The sequence below is a fragment of the Citrus clementina genome, unplaced genomic scaffold (assembly GCF_000493195.1).
Source record: "Citrus clementina cultivar Clemenules unplaced genomic scaffold, Citrus_clementina_v1.0 scaffold_5, whole genome shotgun sequence".
In the NCBI taxonomy this organism is placed as follows: domain Eukaryota; kingdom Viridiplantae; phylum Streptophyta; class Magnoliopsida; order Sapindales; family Rutaceae; genus Citrus; species Citrus x clementina.
This window is the reverse complement of record NW_006262201.1, coordinates 17,090,379-17,108,832: the sequence shown is the minus strand read 5'-3', so window position 1 is coordinate 17,108,832 and position 18,454 is coordinate 17,090,379. Positions and strand designations below refer to the sequence as shown.

The 18,454-nt window shown below is 32.3% G+C and overlaps 2 protein-coding genes across 2 annotated transcripts; one reads left to right on the top strand and one right to left on the bottom strand.

The window, feature by feature from the left end:
* The first annotated feature begins 796 nt into the window (after nt 1-796).
* Nucleotides 797-2,989, top strand: LOC18041872 (ABC transporter G family member 5). Its single transcript, XM_006432106.2, has one exon. The coding sequence runs from the start codon at nt 911-913 to the stop codon at nt 2,840-2,842; it is 1,932 nt and encodes a 643-aa protein (XP_006432169.1). The 5' UTR covers nt 797-910; the 3' UTR covers nt 2,843-2,989.
* Nucleotides 2,990-3,061: 72 nt separating this feature from the next.
* LOC18041880 (pentatricopeptide repeat-containing protein At2g13600) lies at nt 3,062-5,523 on the bottom strand. The gene has a single exon (XM_006432105.2). It carries the CDS (start codon nt 5,365-5,367, stop codon nt 3,250-3,252), a length of 2,118 nt encoding a protein of 705 aa, XP_006432168.1. The 5' UTR covers nt 5,368-5,523; the 3' UTR covers nt 3,062-3,249.
* Between the last annotated feature and the right edge of the window lie 12,931 nt (nt 5,524-18,454).

Sequence of the window (18,454 nt, the reverse complement as noted above, 5' to 3'; positions counted from 1 at the left end):
CTGACTCAAGATGATTATAATATTATTAGAAAAACGTTTTAATTAACAAACCCTTTTGTGCAATGTGGATGTGAGTTACAAAGGCTTATAAATGATTTGGGATTTAAATTATAAATAATTCAGACAAGATGATTAAATTCATGGATGTTCAAACTAATGGAAAATAAAATTTTGACTATGTATGATCGCGTGTTAGAGAAATCACTTGATCCAAAAAAATTTAACAATAGTGTTAAAAATATAATCCCAGCATACAAAATTTAGGCCAGTTGGGATTCTTTAGTGTTTATTAAATTTTATTTGAAATTTCTTATTTCATAAGCCATTATGGCATAACCTTTAGAAGATAATTCATGTTGTTTTTCAATTTGTATTATAATTTTATTGCTTTAACAAATAGATAATAACACATTTTTTAATTCAAGAAATTACTTTATTATAGGTCTTTTCTTTTCTTTTTGTTTTGGTCGAATATATATAATATTATTTGTGAAAGCCATCCAGCAAAGCCGTGTCAACTTTACAACGAGAAAACCAAGAGACACTGCACGAACCGTACCACGTGAAACTATGCAATTCTCTATGAGAAAAAACCTTATAATACGGCAACAACAGCAACACGTGAACCGTATAATAATCATATACATGTCACTGATTAATTCAAATGAAGCCATATATAATTTCACTATTTTTTGACAAAATTCCAAAACTATGGATTAGACGAAGTAACCACAAGCTCAAATTTGATGGTATTATTAATTCTTTTTTATTTTTTATTTTCACTTAAAAACAGTACACAACACAAGTTGAGCTTTATAGAAAATGCATGCTTGTTGAGCAGACAAAAATTTAGCTAGAAAGAAGAAACACAATCAAAAACAGAAAGAAAAACAAAAAAAAATTTGCTTCAATGAATAAACAAGGTGGGTGTGAGATTGAAGCAATTGGTATTAATTACAATGTCTACACACAAAAGAAAGAAACCCCTTTTAAAATCTTCACTAAGAACCAGCTAAATGATGATCATCATGCACAAGAAGAGCTATCAAAGCTTGAAGAAGCAGCTGATAGTGATGGAGTCAGGCGCGTTTTGGATGGCGTGAGCTGCAAGGCAAAGCCGTGGGAGATTCTCGCCATTGTTGGGCCAAGCGGTGCCGGAAAATCTTCATTGCTTGAGATTCTAGCAGGAAAGCTCACTCCACAAAGTGGTTCCACTTTTGTCAATGGAAGCCCTATTGACAAAGCTCAGTTCAGAAAAGTTTCTGGCTACGTCACCCAGAGAGATACCCTGTTTCCTTTACTTACAGTTGAAGAAACCCTCATGTTTAGCGCCAAGTTGCGTTTGAGGCTGCCACAAGCTCAGTTGCGGGCTAGGGTTAAGTCACTTGTCAAGGAACTTGGGCTGGAGCATGTAGCCATGGCTCGTGTTGGCGACGATAGGGTTCGTGGGATCTCTGGCGGAGAAAGGCGGAGGGTTTCCATTGGATTTGATGTTATACATGATCCGAAAGTGTTGATTCTCGATGAGCCAACTTCAGGTCTTGATAGCACAAGTGCCCTGCAGATTATAGACATGCTTAAGGTTATGGCTGAAACTAGAGGAAGAACAGTAATTCTAAGCATTCATCAGCCTGGTTTTCGGATTGTGAAGATGTTTAATTCGATTCTGATGCTCGCTAATGGCTCGGTTTTGCATCATGGCACTGTGGATCTGTTGAGTGTTAGCTTGAGAATGATGGGGTTGCAGCTGCCTATGCATGTCAATGTTGTTGAATTTGCCATCGAATCAATTGATTTGATCCAAGAGCAGAGAAAAATTCAGCAAGAAAATCAACCACGAATGATGTTACCAGCCACACAACAACAGAAGAAAGCAGAGGAAGGTGAGAGCAGAAGTGGTAAGTTCACTTTGCAACAGCTTTTTCAGCAATCAAAAGTTATTGATGAAGAGATTATGAATGTGGGGATTGAGATTCCTAGAGATTTTGCAAACTCAAGATTTAAAGAAACCATAATTCTCACTCACAGATTCTCAAAGAACATTTTCAGAACCAAGGAGTTGTTTGCATGCAGAACAATTCAGATGCTGATTTCTGGGATCGTTTTGGGATCAATTTTTCACAATGTTAAAGATGATCTAACAGGAACTGAAGAAAAAGTTGGTCTTTTTGCATTCATATTGACATTCTTGTTATCTTGCACAACTGAAGCTCTGCCCATCTTTTTACAAGAGAGGGAGATTCTAATGAAGGAAACTTCATGTGGCAGCTACAGAGTTTCATCTTATGCCATAGCTAATGGGCTTGTTTATTTGCCATTTCTACTCATCTTGGCAATTTTATTCTCAGTTCCTTTATACTGGATTGTGGGGCTAAACCCAAATCTCATGGCATTTTTCCACTTCTTGTTGCTGATTTGGTTGATTCTCTACACAGCAAATTCAGTTGTGGTTTGTTTCAGTGCTTTGGTGCCAAACTTCATTGTTGGGAACTCAGTGATTTCGGGCGTAATGGGTTCATTCTTTTTGTTCTCTGGATACTTCATATCAAAGCATGGAATCCCAGACTATTGGATTTTTATGCATTATATCTCATTGTTTAAGTACCCATTTGAACAGTTTCTGATAAATGAGTTCTCAGATTCGGACAAGTGCTTGCAGTATATATTTGGGAAATGCGTGGTGAAAGGAGAAGATGTGCTGAGAGAAGCAGGTTATGAAGAGGAGAGCAGTTGGCGAAACTTGGTGATAATGGTTGGTTTTATTTTGATTTACAGGTTTTTTTCTTACGTTATTCTTAGATTTAGATGCTCTCAGAGGAGTTTCAGAAGAGCTCTTGTGTGAAGAAAATGATGACACTGAGACTCCTTTTTCTCTATTTCTTTCTCTCTCTCACGAGAGTTAACAGAATGGTTCACATGTTTGGATTTTACTCGAGATAGCGCCAAAAGAGAAACAAAAGTTTTAATAATAAAGAAATGTAATATCTACCAAATATTGTATTATTTATTCCAAAAGAAAGAAGAAAGAGTACAACTTTTACAGATATAAAAGTCTCTTTTATGTTTGCCAGAATCACTCTTATTTTAGACTATGCTTCAGCTCATAATAATGCTCTTAATGATATGAGCTTTTTTATAATGCTTTGATAGGTAGCTTATGGATGTAAATTTTGCTTTCTTTGCTTGTTCTTATCATGCTTTTGTATCAGAGAACAAAGCTTCTGAACAGAATTAGAAATAACAAACAACTTATGCAATGGCAGTTTCAACTTGAAAATCTATTTGGCAATCTGAGGTTGAATTGGAACCGTTCTGCTCCTCATAAGCCTCGTCGTCACTAGCATTTGGGACATACCCAACTCTCTTCATTTCTCGTGTTAGCATTTTCAAGACTAAATAGATTTCTTTATTCAGAGGATGCCTCTTATCTTTCACCATGAATACGTTAACATGACCCAGAATCTCAATCCAACTACAACCTGGTTGTTTGACTACTCCTCGTTTCCTCATCAATTTCCTCACTCTTACAACCTCACCCCATCTTCCGAGCTCAGCATACATGTTTGAGAGGAGAACATAAGGACCAGAGTTGCTAGGCTCAATTTCTAAAAGCTTCTTTGCAACATACTCTCCTAACATTATGTTGCGATGAACCTTACAGGCAGCAAGCAAAGACCCCCAGATAACAGCATCAGGCTGCATTGGCATTGCCTCTATTAAAGTCTTTGCTTCATCTAAGCAACCGGCTCGACCAAGTAAATCGACCATACAAGTATAATGGTCCTTCAGTGGTGCCAACCCATGTTCCTTGCTCATTGAGGAAAAGTACTTTCGTCCTTCTTCAACCAAACCAGCATGGCTACAAGCGCAAAGAACACCAATCATCGTGACATGGTCTGGTTTCTCTCCACATAACAGCATTTTCTTGAATAATCCAAGAGCTTCTGTCCCATAACCATTTTGTGCACAGCCTACAATCATGGCATTCCATGAAACCCAATCTCTTTCCACCATAGTTTCAAAGATCCGGCACCCTTCTTCAACTGATCCACATTTCATGTACATATCTATGAGAGAATTCCCCACAAAAATATCAGACTCCTCTCCAGACAGAAATCGAAGTCCATGCTTCACAACATGAGTGTGAGCCTGTCTGCCAAGTTGCAAATCAGCAAGGTTTGCACAAGCATTGAGTAGATTCCCAAATGTGTAGTGGGTTGGACAGACTGACTCTCTCTTAAGAAGGCGAAAAAGTCCGAGTGCCTCTTCATTTTCCCCATTCTGTGTATAGCCTGCAATGAGTGCATTCCAAGACACTACATTCCTTTCCAGCATCTTTGTAAACATTAATCTTGCAGATTTTACACTAGACGCCTTTGCATAGCCACTTACCATAGAGGTTTCAGAGACCACATTCCTAATTGGCATCCGATCAAAAACACATCTAGCTTCATTAAGTTTGCCACATTTTGCATACATATCAACCAACGCATTTCCCAAAACAAGATCATTCCTTAACTTCTCACACCTCATAAGGCGGGCATGAATTTGCAGACCTTCTTTGAAAGCTGCCAAGCTTGCACAAGCGCTAACAACACTAGCTAGCGTGACCTCATCTGGTTCAATGCCAGAAGCCATCATTCTCACAAAAACTTCAAGAGCATCACTTGCAGGCCCATTTTGTTCATAACATGTAATTAAGCTATTCCAAGAAACAATGTTCCTTTCTCTCATCCCATCAAAGACACGTCGAGCACAACTCACACGCCCACATTTACCATACATATCAATGAGAGCTGACCCCATATAAACATCCGACGAATACCTCGATTTCGATAATAAAGCATGGACCTGGGTACCCATTTTGAAGTCCACTGACCCTGCACAAGCACTAAGAGCGCTACCAAAAGAATACTCATTAAGAGCAAAATTTTCGCTGTGCATCTTGACAAAATAACCCAAAGCTTCACTGAATCTATCATGTTGAGCAAACCCGGATACCATAGAATTCCAGGAGCACTGATCGCGCTCAGGCATTGAAGCGAACAACCTCGAAGCATCATCAATAAAACCCCATTTCAGTAAACCGGTAATAATCGAATTCCAAGTGAAAACATTCTTGTTGGACATTTTATCAAACACTTTGCGTGCACCATACAAACAGCCACATTTGGCATAAACGTCGATGAGTCTGTTCTGAATAAAGATTTCCGACGCGAATTGGGACTTGATGATACGAGCGTGGACTCGACGGGTGTCGCTGACGCTTTTTGATCGTAAGCAAGAGTCCAGGAGTTTTGCAAAAGGTGATGAATCAAGAAAAGCGAGATCACCCACAATTTGTTTAACCGATCTCTGTGTTGCCATTCCATTATCATGAGCTTGAAGAAGAAGAAATCAAGCGAAAAAGCAATACGCCGCTCTTGAATTTCCGTTGCCTTTCAAATGACGCAACTCTCCCGCCTCATTTTAATGGTCTGATAGAATGGTCGAGTTCGGTCTAAATTTAGGTGGGTTTTACTAGTTTTTTTAGCGAAAAATATATAATTTTAAGTGAGGACATGGTAATTTATAATAATCAATTCTATTACAAGATAAATTAAATGTATAAGAATACAATTATTTCGATTTTACTTTTTCAGCTTAAATAAATAATTTATTTTAATTCTTATTTTTTATTTCGATTTTATTCTATTTTGGTTCTTACCCGTCTTATTCATAGATGTAGGGTTGGAAACAAAAATACAAGGTCCTAACCACGTAGTGGATTTTTGGTTAGGGGCTTAAAATACAAGGTCCACACATAATTGGACTTGAATAAGGGCCCATTAAAATAGCCTGGGCTGAGCACAGGTTTTATAATATTTAAAAAATAAATAAAACAATTCAAATTGAAAAAAAAAAATGGAAAACTCAACGCATTATTCATTAACGCAAAACACCTTACCCTAATTGAGTAATGCCCGGATGAGTCACACACACTCACCCAAAAACAAGTGAAGCAACAACCAACAATCGTCGGCCGACCTTCATTGTAGCCACCACCGTTCAATTGAGTATTGAAACTTTTTTGCGTGATTGCTCATTTTCTTCGAAATGGCTTGTGTTTTGTAGCTTGATCACCTTGAGATCTCCTCCTAGTTGCAACTTGTGATGCTATTTTGTAATAGGCTTTTATAATGTGGCCCATTTTTTCAGCTTTTGTTTTTAATTCATCGGTTTGAATGTGGTAATTTACATAGAAGATTTTACATATCTTCAGATAATGGGATTAGTCGTGAAATTCTTGTCATGCAAATATTTAACTTTCTAGAATTTGTAGATCGTTATTGACTTCCATTTGTCTGTACACTTTTCAATTTGCTTTAAATTATTGTTACTGAATTGTTAACTTGCCTTATGATGTGGATTTTAATTTTGTATATGTTATAATGGAAAATACTTTTAAATCTTCTAATGAACCTTCGGATTCCATTGTGGAGACAAAAAATGTTCAAGAAGAAATACGGAGTAATAAAAAAGAAAACAGAGGGTCATCGCAAATATTGGATTAGTTTGTTTACGATATTAGTATTTATAATTTATTATGTTGTATTGCTCAATTTTGTGTATTGGACAATTAATTTATTATGTATTAGATAATCAAGGTTAATTTAAGTTTTTTTTAGCTTTATTACAAAATTAATTAAAAATTTTATGGAAACCCCAGCCCGACCCATCCAAACTTGGATGAGTTTTTAGAGGATTTGGACCTAATGACAACAAGAAGTCCGGCCCAAAGCCTTAATTTGCCAATGCTACATGGATGTAAATACACCATTATTATAAAACAATGTACTGTGATTTAATTCATTCTATCTTTTTACTTGCTTACAAACATAAATTCAATTCTAGTATTTGTGCAAGTCATCAATTCATTGTTGGATCTTTAATCCAACATTATTATATTCTTAATCCAACGTTGAGCTTATATATGAATAATCATGTGTTATGGACTATCATATAAAGTTTTTTTTTTTTTGAACTAATTAAGCATCAAGTTACTGTATTACACAGAGATATATACAATTGCTATGACAGCAGGTTATTACACTGATATTTACAATCAGATATATACATGGGACTTATATTATTACATTTTTATTCTATGAAGTACATGCCCATCCAAATACCTCTCACGAAGGAGGGATGTCTCTACTACACTCGCATTTCGCAAGGGAGAAATACGTTATAAGAAGTCTCCACACAATTATGTTTAATTGAGGGAGGTTGAGTCCATGGGGACTCGAACCATTGCCCTCATAGTCATGCTTAACTTTGAGGGCAATAGTTCACCACTGGGCTACAAGCCCAAGTGGCGACTATCATATAAAGTTAAGTTCAATTAAAAGTGATCTATTAAGGTTTACGATAATATGCGTTTCAACATATCTACTAAGATATGAATTTCTATTTCGATGATGGGCTGAAATAAGAATACCAAAAGACGATAAGAAAATTTGTCTATACAAATGGTTATGATTCCTAGGTCACACGTATCATTCTATTTATATTTTTTTTTTCATCCTATCATTAAAGAGAGAGCACAGAGAAAATTAAAATTAAAGAATTCTTTAGGAGAATATGTTGATATAGAAGGTTAACCACACGATTCTAGAGAATAATTGCACATTATGAATACAAGGATGATTTCGCAAATTCACTTATTAATTCTTGATAATACAACATGAATTTTCTTAGATTATAAATTATGGTTTTCGCCAAAAGATTATTGTTCTAACAAGTAGTATCAAAGCCTCTTCATTTAAATTATTGAGAATTGAATTTATTTTTATTAATGAATTATGTTTTAGTCTTCTCACATATGTTATCATTGAATTCGAGAAAAATTGTGACTATTTTTTAAGGATTATTAAAAAAAATAATTCTGAATGATTTTTAAGATTTTGAAAATTCAGTCTTTTAATATTTAAGCTTTGTGTCTAGTCAAACCATTGATTGTTGACTTTTTGACTTGACTTTGACCTAATTTTTTTTTTTAAAGGTAAGTTTGACAAAATTCTAAATTCAAATATTGGTATGTTTATATATGTTTTAATATGAATTAATTGAAGTAATATGTCACCAAAGTGATTTCTATTGTTGAAATTAATTTTTTTTAATATAAATGGTTGTGTATATGTAATTTCTTTGAATATCAATCAGCTCAAAGGAAAGTCTATATTTAATAGAATTGCATGTGCACTTATGGTAATAAACACGTAATGATTATTTGATTTTACATTTAAACAATAAATCTGCCTAAATGAAGATTTATTATTTAAAATACTCTTATTATCAGTGTTTGATTACTATGCCAAAATATCATTTACAAGTTAATATTTTATCCAAAAATAAAATATTAATGGAGTATATTTTTATTTTAAGACTTATATGAACTTATATCATTTGCTTGTTGTTCTTTGTTCAATTATGTCTCCTGTTAATACTATTGCCAACGTCAATTCTATATCTTTCTTCCTTTTCTTTGCCTTAGTCTTTGCCTTTATACCTTATTGAAATTAGATTTGTCAAGAGAACCTCTTAGTAGTTCTGGCAGTCATGGATCTCGACTTTGCGTTAACGGTTAATTATCCCCCATCTCTTACGGATGAGAGTCCCCCTGATGATAAAAAGAGAAATAGAAAGGTGAGAGAAATCAAATCGCATGTATATGATAATTATGAAGAAGGCCATTTCGGAAGCATATGAGGACTCAATGTTTGAAAAGACAATTACAACTAAGGAATTCCTTGCAGAAATTGAACAGAGGTTTGTCAAGAACAAATAAGCATAAATAAGTCCACTCTTGAGAAATCTAATTTCAATAAGGTATAAAGGCATGGACTAAGGCAAAGAAAAGGAAGAAAGTTACAAAAGCTGCAGATATTACACCTCAAAAGGAACAAAAAAGAAATTGGCTAATCCAAAAAGTACCAATTGCTTCTTTTGCAAAGTTTAAAGGCATGATTTGGCTTATTTTGAGGTTAACTTAACTTTGGTATTAGGAGATACGTGGTGGATAGATTTTGGTCCAACAACTCACATAAGTGTGTTTATTCATAATAGCTTGAATTGCCAAAAGACCAATGATGGTGAAAGATACATCTATGTGGCCAATGGTAAGAAGGTTGAAGTTGAAGTAATTGGAAAATTTAAATTATTATTAGAGACCGAATTTTATTTAGATCTTAATAAAATATTTATTGTTCTCTTTTTTAGATGAAATTTTTATTTCAATTTCTACTTTGGACAAGTCTGGTTTTACTTATTAATTTGAAAATGAAAAATTCATTTTGCTTCGTGATTTAAAATTGGTTGATTCTGATTTTTGTCAGGCGATGATAATCTTTATATGCTTGATATATTTGTTTCATTTAATAATTCCTTGCAATTCAGTACATGAGGTTTAAAAAGAAGATTAACGAATGATAATTCAGCTGTATTATGACATAAGAGATTGAGTCATATTTCCAAATAGAGAATAGAGACTTGTGTCAAACGAAATTCTCTACCCCTTAAATTTTATAGATTTTGATATTTGTGCTAATTGTATAAAATAAACCAATAAAAGGAGATTTGAAGCCAATAGGACTTTGGACGTCTTAGAACTCATGCATACAAATATATGTGTGTCATTCCTTACAACTGCTTGGAATGGCCAACAATATATTATGATGTTCATAGATGATTTTTGTAGATATGACTATATATATCTCTTCCATGAAAAGTCACAGTCATTTGGTGTGTAAAAAATTTTAAGGCTAAAACTGAGAACTAACTCAACGAAAGAATCAAAAGAGTCAGATTTGACCGTGGTGGTGAACATTATGGCATATATGACAGTTTAATTGAACAACATTCAAGATCGTTTTCTAAGTTCCTAGAGGAATGTGGTATTATCCCATATTACACTATTCTGGATTCGTCCAATATGAATGATGCTGCTGAAAGACGAAATAAGACGCTTAAGGACATGATAAAGAGTATGATTTGTCATTCTACTTTACTAGAATCACTCTGAGGATAAGCACTTAAAGTTGTAGTAAATATCCTTATCAAGGTTTCAACTAAATTGATTACCAAAATCCTTTACCAGCTTTGAACATGCAAGAAGCCTAGTTTGAAGCACTTGTATATTTAGGGATGTCTAGCTGAGGCAAGGCCTTATAGGCCTAATGAAAAAAAAACTAGACTCAAGAACGATGAGTTGTTATTTTATTGAATACTCTAAAAGATCTAAGGGTACAACTTTTATGATCCCAGGATTAAGTTGATTTTCGTGTCCGAAAATACTTGATTCTTTAAGGATGTCGAGTATGCATGGGGAGATACAGTTAAGGACTTTGTCTTTAAAGAAAAATATGTTGATATTCCTATAGGTGTTATTGGCATTTATTCGGGCCTCATTTTTTACTTTGGTCAAGACACAACAAATCAATTCAATGTTGAAGAACCCCCTATATAAGAAATAGTTCTAAAATAACAAACTTTACTGCCTCAACAACTTCTATCATTTAGGAGATCCACTAGAGAAAGAAAAAATATAGCTCTAAACAGTTACATTGTACTTCTCTAAGAATATGAGGTAGATACTGGAGTGATAGAAGATGATCTGATCAATTTTGATCAAGCCATGAAAAGTTTTAACTCCTAGAAATGGATAGATGCCATAAATAAGGATATAAGTCCATGAAGAACAATGACGTATAAAATCTTATCGCATTGCCAGAATGTGTGAAACCTATTGGTTGAAAATAGATATTTAAGACTAACAGGAACTCGGAAGGCAATATAGAAAGGTGCAAGTTGCATCTTGTCACAAAGAGCTTCAAACATAAAGAATACATCAACTATAAAGAGACATTCTCTTCGATTTCTATGAAAGACTATTTTAGAATCATAATAGCATTAGTGGCGCATTTCAATCTTGAGTTACGTTGGATGGATGTGAAGACAACGTTTCTCAATAGTGACATTGATGAGACAATCTATATGATGTAACCAAAATACTGTGTCAGGAGATCCAAAGAATATGGTCTGTAAACTTAAGAAATCCATCTATGGGCTCAAACAAGTATCTCGATAATGGTATTTCAAGTTTTATTAAGTAATTATCTCATTCGATTTTGAGATTAATTTGGTCGATGATTACATATACGTACATTTTTTTCTAGTTTTATATGTTGATGACATTTTGTTTACTAGCAATATATAGACTTATTGTACGAGACCAAGAGATTTCTAGATAAAAAATTTTAAGATCAAAGTTCTTGGTGATACTTCTTTTGTATTAGGCATACAAATACGCAATGATCACTTTTGGGGCAATCTTGGATTATCACAAGAGGTATATCGAAATGGTTTTCAAGAGATATGGCATGCAAGGTTGCACACCAAGTGATACCTTTATGGCTAAGGGAGACATGTTTAGTCTCAGTTAGTGCCCTAAGAATGATTTTGATGAAAAACAAATAAAGAAGATTTTTTTTGTGCCAGTAGTAGGAAGTTAGATGTATGTTCATGCTTGTACGCGATCAAATACTACATACGTTACTGGGATGTTGGGTAAATATTTAAGCAATCCAAGAGTAAATCATTGGAAAGTAGCCAAACGAGTCTTATAGTATTTACAGAGAATAAAATACTACATGCTCACATATCAGAGGTTGGAGCAGCTTGAGAGCATTCAATATACTGACTCTAATTTTGCTAAATACCAAGATAGTATAAAGTCCACATTGGGCTACATCTATTTACTAGCTGCGGTACTGTGTTTTAGAAGAGTATTAAACAACCTCTAATAGCATCTTTGACTATTGCAGCAGAGTTCATAATATGATATGAGCCATCTAATCACAAAATATGGCTGCAAAAGTTTGTCATGGGGCCGCATATAGTAAATGGTGTTAATAGATCACACGAGTTATGTTGTGCAATAAGTCAGCAGTGTTATGTTTTAATAATGACAGAAGCTCGACGAAGTCTAAATATATAGACATGAAGTTCATAGTTGTTAAAGAAAGAGTTCAAAGTGGACAATTGTCTATAGAACCCACCAACATAAACTCATATATTAAGGGATTGCCAACCAAGATGTCTTATGAGCACATTGCTTGTATGTGTATCGTGTTATTAAAGGATATTCAGTTTTTTGTGGGAGTTTGTGATTTTAGATACTCTTAGATATAAACATTTTTCACTTATTTCAATTTATAGGTATTTCAGTTATTTTTTACAGAAATAAAGTTTTGGTTTATTCACACTCTCATTTTAATATGGTTTGATCTCCCTAAGGTTAGAAATGGATAAGTTGGAAATAGGCATGTTAAAATCACATTAAATGAGATTTCTATGCTACACATCGGCATCATAATCCATGTCATTCAGTTGTATTGGCATAGTGATCGTTAATAGGTCAAGTTCCAATAATTGTAACAAAGGCCGCTTTGATACTATCCTAGTATGATGGATGAACCAAATTGGTTATAAATAATTTTGGTAATGACAGTAAGGTTGAGCTCATATAGTTATTTTTACAAAGCATAATTATAATTTTACACATATAACCCAAATAAGAGATTATTGGATATTTAATCCAACATTGTTGGATTCTTAATTTAACATTGGACGTATATGTGAATAATTATATGTTGCGAATTATTATATAAGATTAAGCCTAGTTAAAAATGATCTATTAAGGTTTACGGTAATATGGGCTTCGATATACCTAATAAGACGTGGCCTTTTAATATGTTGATACTTAAGGGTAATTTCTATTTCTATGATGGGCTTAAATAGAAATACCAAAAGACAACAGAAAAAGTTGTCTATATAAATGATTACAATCCCTATGTCACATGTATCATTTTATTATTTTTTTCAATCCCATCATCAGAGAGAGCATAGAGAAAATTAAAGGATTTTCAAGGAGAATGTGTTGATCTAGAAGGCTAACCACACGACTCTAGAGAATAATTGCACATTATAGATACAAGTACGCATCCGCATATTCATTTATTGATTCTTGACAATATAACATGAATATTTTTAGATTATAGGTGATAGTTTTCACTAAAAGATTATTATTCTAACATTCACCCCTCCCTTCGTAACTCAGTGAGTTGGTACCCTAAAACAATATGGTAAATATGAGTATTTTTTCTTCAATATTGTTAGTGAGAGTGCATTTTTAAATTACTCTTAATAAATGTCTGAGGTAAACTTTAAATGTACATATGTAAAGTACAATACACCCTAGATTGTAATATATTTATAAAATACAACAAAAAAATTGTATATACCTTTCAAATTTTTTTATTATTATGATTGCACTACATATAGTTGTAAAGTCTTTATTTTAATTGGATTGGATCCGGTTGGATTTTATTTTATAAATATTGTTTTGGTTAAATTAGATCTCAATAAGTGATTGGAACGAATCAAATACAAAATATAAAAGCCAGCTATAATTGGATTGGATTTGAATTTTTCAAAAACCATTAGATTGAATCATTGAACACCCCGACATTGAGCTAGAGGATGATATAGTGCAAAAGCGATAATAGATGTTGTTCTAACGTACATTCTTGAAACTCAAGAAAGAATAGCTCACCAAGAGAGAAAACATCGAATTAACAATAAAGCAAAACCAAAAAGGAAATAATCTAAAATATTATTGATGAAAAGATTGTGTAAATAAACAAATATAACAAGCTTATTTATACTAATTGAGATTATCCTATTCCTAATAAACTTATAACTCCTTATAAGCAAAAGGAATATTTCTTGAACAAGGAAATATAAAGTAAATCCTAATTAAACTATAATTATAAACATTACCTAAATAAGCTTAATATAACAAGATAAATATTAATAAAATATTAAATGCTAAAGTGATCAATATCAACTCTTCAATTCTTTAATGTCTAGTGATCCAAGATCCACATAAACTCTCCACAAAAATGAAAAGAAGATGAGTAAATAAATCAACACAACATTGTGTCCTAAATCTGAATTCTCTAGGGAGGAGGTCGAATTTTGCTTCTCTACTTTATGCTCTGTGTTGTGTACATTCAATTGTGAAATACCTCTCTTTCTATAGGCACTAGGGTTTCACAAAAAATAACAAGTTTTAAAAAAGGAAAATTATCATTTGTATACCCTTAGTTTACTCCATTATCAAAAATACTACAACACTTTGAGGGTGTATCAATCGTCCACCCTAAGTTGACAAAATGTATCAGCTGACCACCAAACAGTTAGTTAACGTTTAAGTATGACGACGTCAGAAGGGTAATTTGGTCTTTTTATATGATACAAGTGATAATTTAAGGGTATACAAGTGATAAAAAGAGAATTTAAGGGTATACAAGTGATAATTTTCAAGGGTAAAATCGTCAATTCACTGTAACTCCATTAACTTTCAAACGACAACTAACGGTTCGGTGGTTGGCTGATATATTTTGTCAACTAAGGGTGAACGATTGATACACTCTCAAAGTGTTGTAGTATTTTTTATAACAGAGCAAATATAGGGTATATGAATGATAATTTCCCTTTAAAAAACTTAGATTCTTTCCAAATAAGAGTTTCTTTCCTCTTATAATTCCCATGAATCTGAATAGGAATAAATTTGATCTTCTTACCTTATTGTCTCCCAATAAATATCTAAAGTATTTAATGAACTTACTGTTTGAACCAACTCCTTGCTCTAAATAGATCTCATGCTCCAATTATAGAATTTCATCATTAATTGACTTTGTAAATTAGACATATAATTAAATTAGGAAACAAATATTCCTAATGAATTGGAATCTCACTAAATTAGAGAATTAATAAATTAATTCCTACTACAAGATATGTAATAAATAAAATTTCAATTTAACTAGATTTGCCATAAGATGCCAACTCTATAAATAATGGACTTAACATAAGATTTTGTCACTGTTCATGACTAAACTTAAAATCCATAATTAGTTATGTACCACAATTTATAGAATTGACAACAAATGTTAAAAAAATTGATAAATCGTTGTCTAAGCTCCAACAGTCAAATCTGTAACAATCCACTCATTCTTAAAATAATTAATTCATTATATTTTCTAACTTATTTGAAAGGGCAATCAATCTTAATAATTGTATTTTATGACCTGACAATTTTCGTGGTTATAAGCTTGACTTGTTTATTTTAATATATATTGAGTCATACCCGGATTAGTTTACTTTGAAAATGAAAGAAACAAAATCAACAAGTAGCCTCACTTGACTTGTGCATTCAAGATCCACTTTTCAAAGTACTCAAGAGTGGAGCTTGGCCTGTTTTAACTTTCTTTTAAGCTTTCTCCTCATTCATTCAGTGTTAATACAAGTTAAAAAGTATACATTTAATAAGGTTAAAATTATTAATTTTTTACTTACTATGTTGATTAATGCACTCATAATTTATAAATTATTTTAATGCTCTCTTAATAAATTTCTATGTTAAATTAATTTGTTGTGTGTTAATCTTATATTAATTTTTATATTGTAAATATTTCGGAAATAAAGATAGAATTGGAACCGAAAGCAGAAAATAAGGAAAATAAATTGTTGAAGTCATTTGGAATGCATTATTGAGGAGATGTAATTAAAAAATAAAAAATAAAAAAAGGAAGTGATCACTTTGCCACTTGACTCTCACTCATTTCTATGTAAATAGATAAATAATTGAAAAATTAAATAATAATAAAATAAAAGAAGACGAAGGTGTTTGTTTCCTATAAAAGGAGAGAAGAGGAAGTATGATGGACACAGAGAGAAGAGGTGAAAGGTGCTGAAGACTAAGGCTTAAAAATATTTTGTTCTTTTGTGTAGTTAATTTTTTTGTAACATATTTCAGAAATTTGTTAAATAAAACAAGTGTTTTGTTTATCAATATGAGTGGTTATTTTTCTAAGCTGAGATGAAAGGTGAAACTCAAATATTCAAATTATTAAATTACTTACTCTCTTAAGTGAGTCTTGAAGTTTATTTTAAATGTTTGTATTTTTTTCTGTACAAGTTTCTTTTATATAATGTTAATTTATAGATCTGGATCTTTTTAGATTTATGTGGTATTTTTGACAGATGTTGACACTGTAATATAGTTGTGGCATATTAGATACTTCATTCCATGTTTATCTACACAAATGGTTAATTAAGAGTTAAATGGCATAATAATTAATTGACAAAAGAAATGCAAAATACAAATATGACAGAGTGTTATGTGTTAACATATATGTTTCTATAATTTTGATTTTGATGATAACAAACAAGATTAAGAATGATTAATCTTTTAAGCTCAAATTATTTTTTTATACATTTTAAATAAATTATTATTTTCACATTATAAAGGTTTTTATATTTAATGTAAAAATAATTTTATGAAATTAGTTGTTTTTCAAGTTTATGGTTTAATTGAAAGAGTTTTGAAAACTTTGAAATCAACAAGTATTGCTTGAAATTTTGGAGAATGGCTTATTTGAAAGGTTTCATAGCATTTTGGGTTATATCATAATTTTAGAAAGTTTTGGAAATAGCAAGCATTATTTAGAGATTATGAAATTGGACCTATTTACAAAATTTATAATGTTTTGGGCCATAGTACAGTTATGAAACATTTTAGGGTCAAACTGTAATTTTGAAAAATAATAAACGGCTAACCAACATCTTGATAACGACTAGCCGACATCGAGCAGAATTGAAGAGTATCCTCTGGACACTAACGGCGATCCGACATCTATAAAACGGCGATCCGACATCTATAAAACGGCGATCCAATAATTTAAAAATTCAGTCCAACGGTCATATTGACCAGTCAAACGGCGATCCGACATCTACTTAACGGCGATCTGACAGTGAGCAGAAAGTCAATAACGGCTAGTTTTTAGCTCTAACTATAAATAAACTCATTCAAATCCAAACATGAAGAATTCCAACGATCATCATTGAACAAAATATAGAGAATACAACTTTCATTGAGCTTTAAATCATTGTATTCATCTCATTCATTCACACATTGAGCTTTCATTTGTGATCAAACACATTGTGTGAGAGAAATTCATTTGTAATCCTTTTTGTAAAATCAAGTTAAAAGATTGTAAGTGTTGTGATACACTTGGGTTAAGAAATTGGGGATAATCTCTTGTTGTGAAGGTCCATTGACACCTTAGAAGTCAATTGTAAGTATTTGAAGCCTTGGAGGCTTGCTTAGTGAAATCCTCAAGCCCGGTGAGCTTGGAGGCGTGGACGTAGGCGTGGATTGCCGAACCACGTAAAAATCATTGTGTTTGCTCTCTCTTCCCTTACTCCTTTATTATTATACTTTATTGAATTTATTGTTTTTTATTCCATTAAGGCATTAGATTAAATTGTTGTGTGATTTGCTTAACTTAATTTTTAAAATCTCAATTCACCCCCCCTTCTTGGGTTGCATAACTAGAATTTCATTATGACCATAATTTGAAACTCGAGAGTGAATCCTTTAATCTTAGCATTTTCTTTTAGACTAGTTCTTATTAATTTGTTTTTCTACACTTAATTTTTTTGTTTAATAATTGACTACTAGATTTTTAAATTTCCTGTGGTTTGGTTCCGGACTCACTAGATTATATTATAAGTAGACACTTTTATACTTGAGAGTAAAAATATATTAGATTTGAGTAGAAGAAGTTAATTTTAGGGTTTAAGAGATAAGGTAATGAGTATGTCGATTACTCGATATGAGTGCAACATTATTAAGAATTGGTATGAGTCGTCAAATTTAACATGATTATTAAATGGGTCGAGTTCAGGTCAACACAATTTTTTTTCCTTATTGGGTTATGGTTAAAATTTTTGACTCATTTACCCCGATTAAATAACACTATTATATTTTCTATTTTAAATCAATTTGTAGGTTCTACTCAACAAAACTCAAATACTGGACATGATTCTCTCTTTTCTTTTCGGAAGGATGAACATATACATGGTGTTTCATTAATAAAATTCTATATAGATTTAAAATTTTAATAATGTAACTGTATAAGATTTTGGTGGGTGGGTGGGTGTGTAATGTAAGTATTTAATATAAATCTTATTAAATATATAGATACTAATGGGTTATTGGATAATTCATTTATTTCTTGTGTCGGGTAAGAGTCTAAATATTTTGACAAGATTAATGAACGGGTCATCCTTAGATCATCTTAAATTTCACACGACATGAAGCTGACACGACACAAACAAGACTCGATCATACATTTTACCACCTCTAGTAAAAAGTGATAATATTTTATTATATAAAATTATCTTGTCCTTAAAAGTAAATTGTAATTAAGGCCATTTTAATAATATAAAATTTCATTAAATATGAGCATTTATAATAAAATTTGGAGTGCAAATAACTTGACAATTT

Bases quoted from the DNA above. Each gene is read 5' to 3' on its own strand.
- LOC18041872 (XM_006432106.2), top strand. From the start codon at position 911: ATGAATAAACAAGGTGGGTGTGAGATTGAAGCAATTGGTATTAATTAC.
- LOC18041880 (XM_006432105.2), bottom strand. From the start codon at position 5,367: ATGGCAACACAGAGATCGGTTAAACAAATTGTGGGTGATCTCGCTTTT.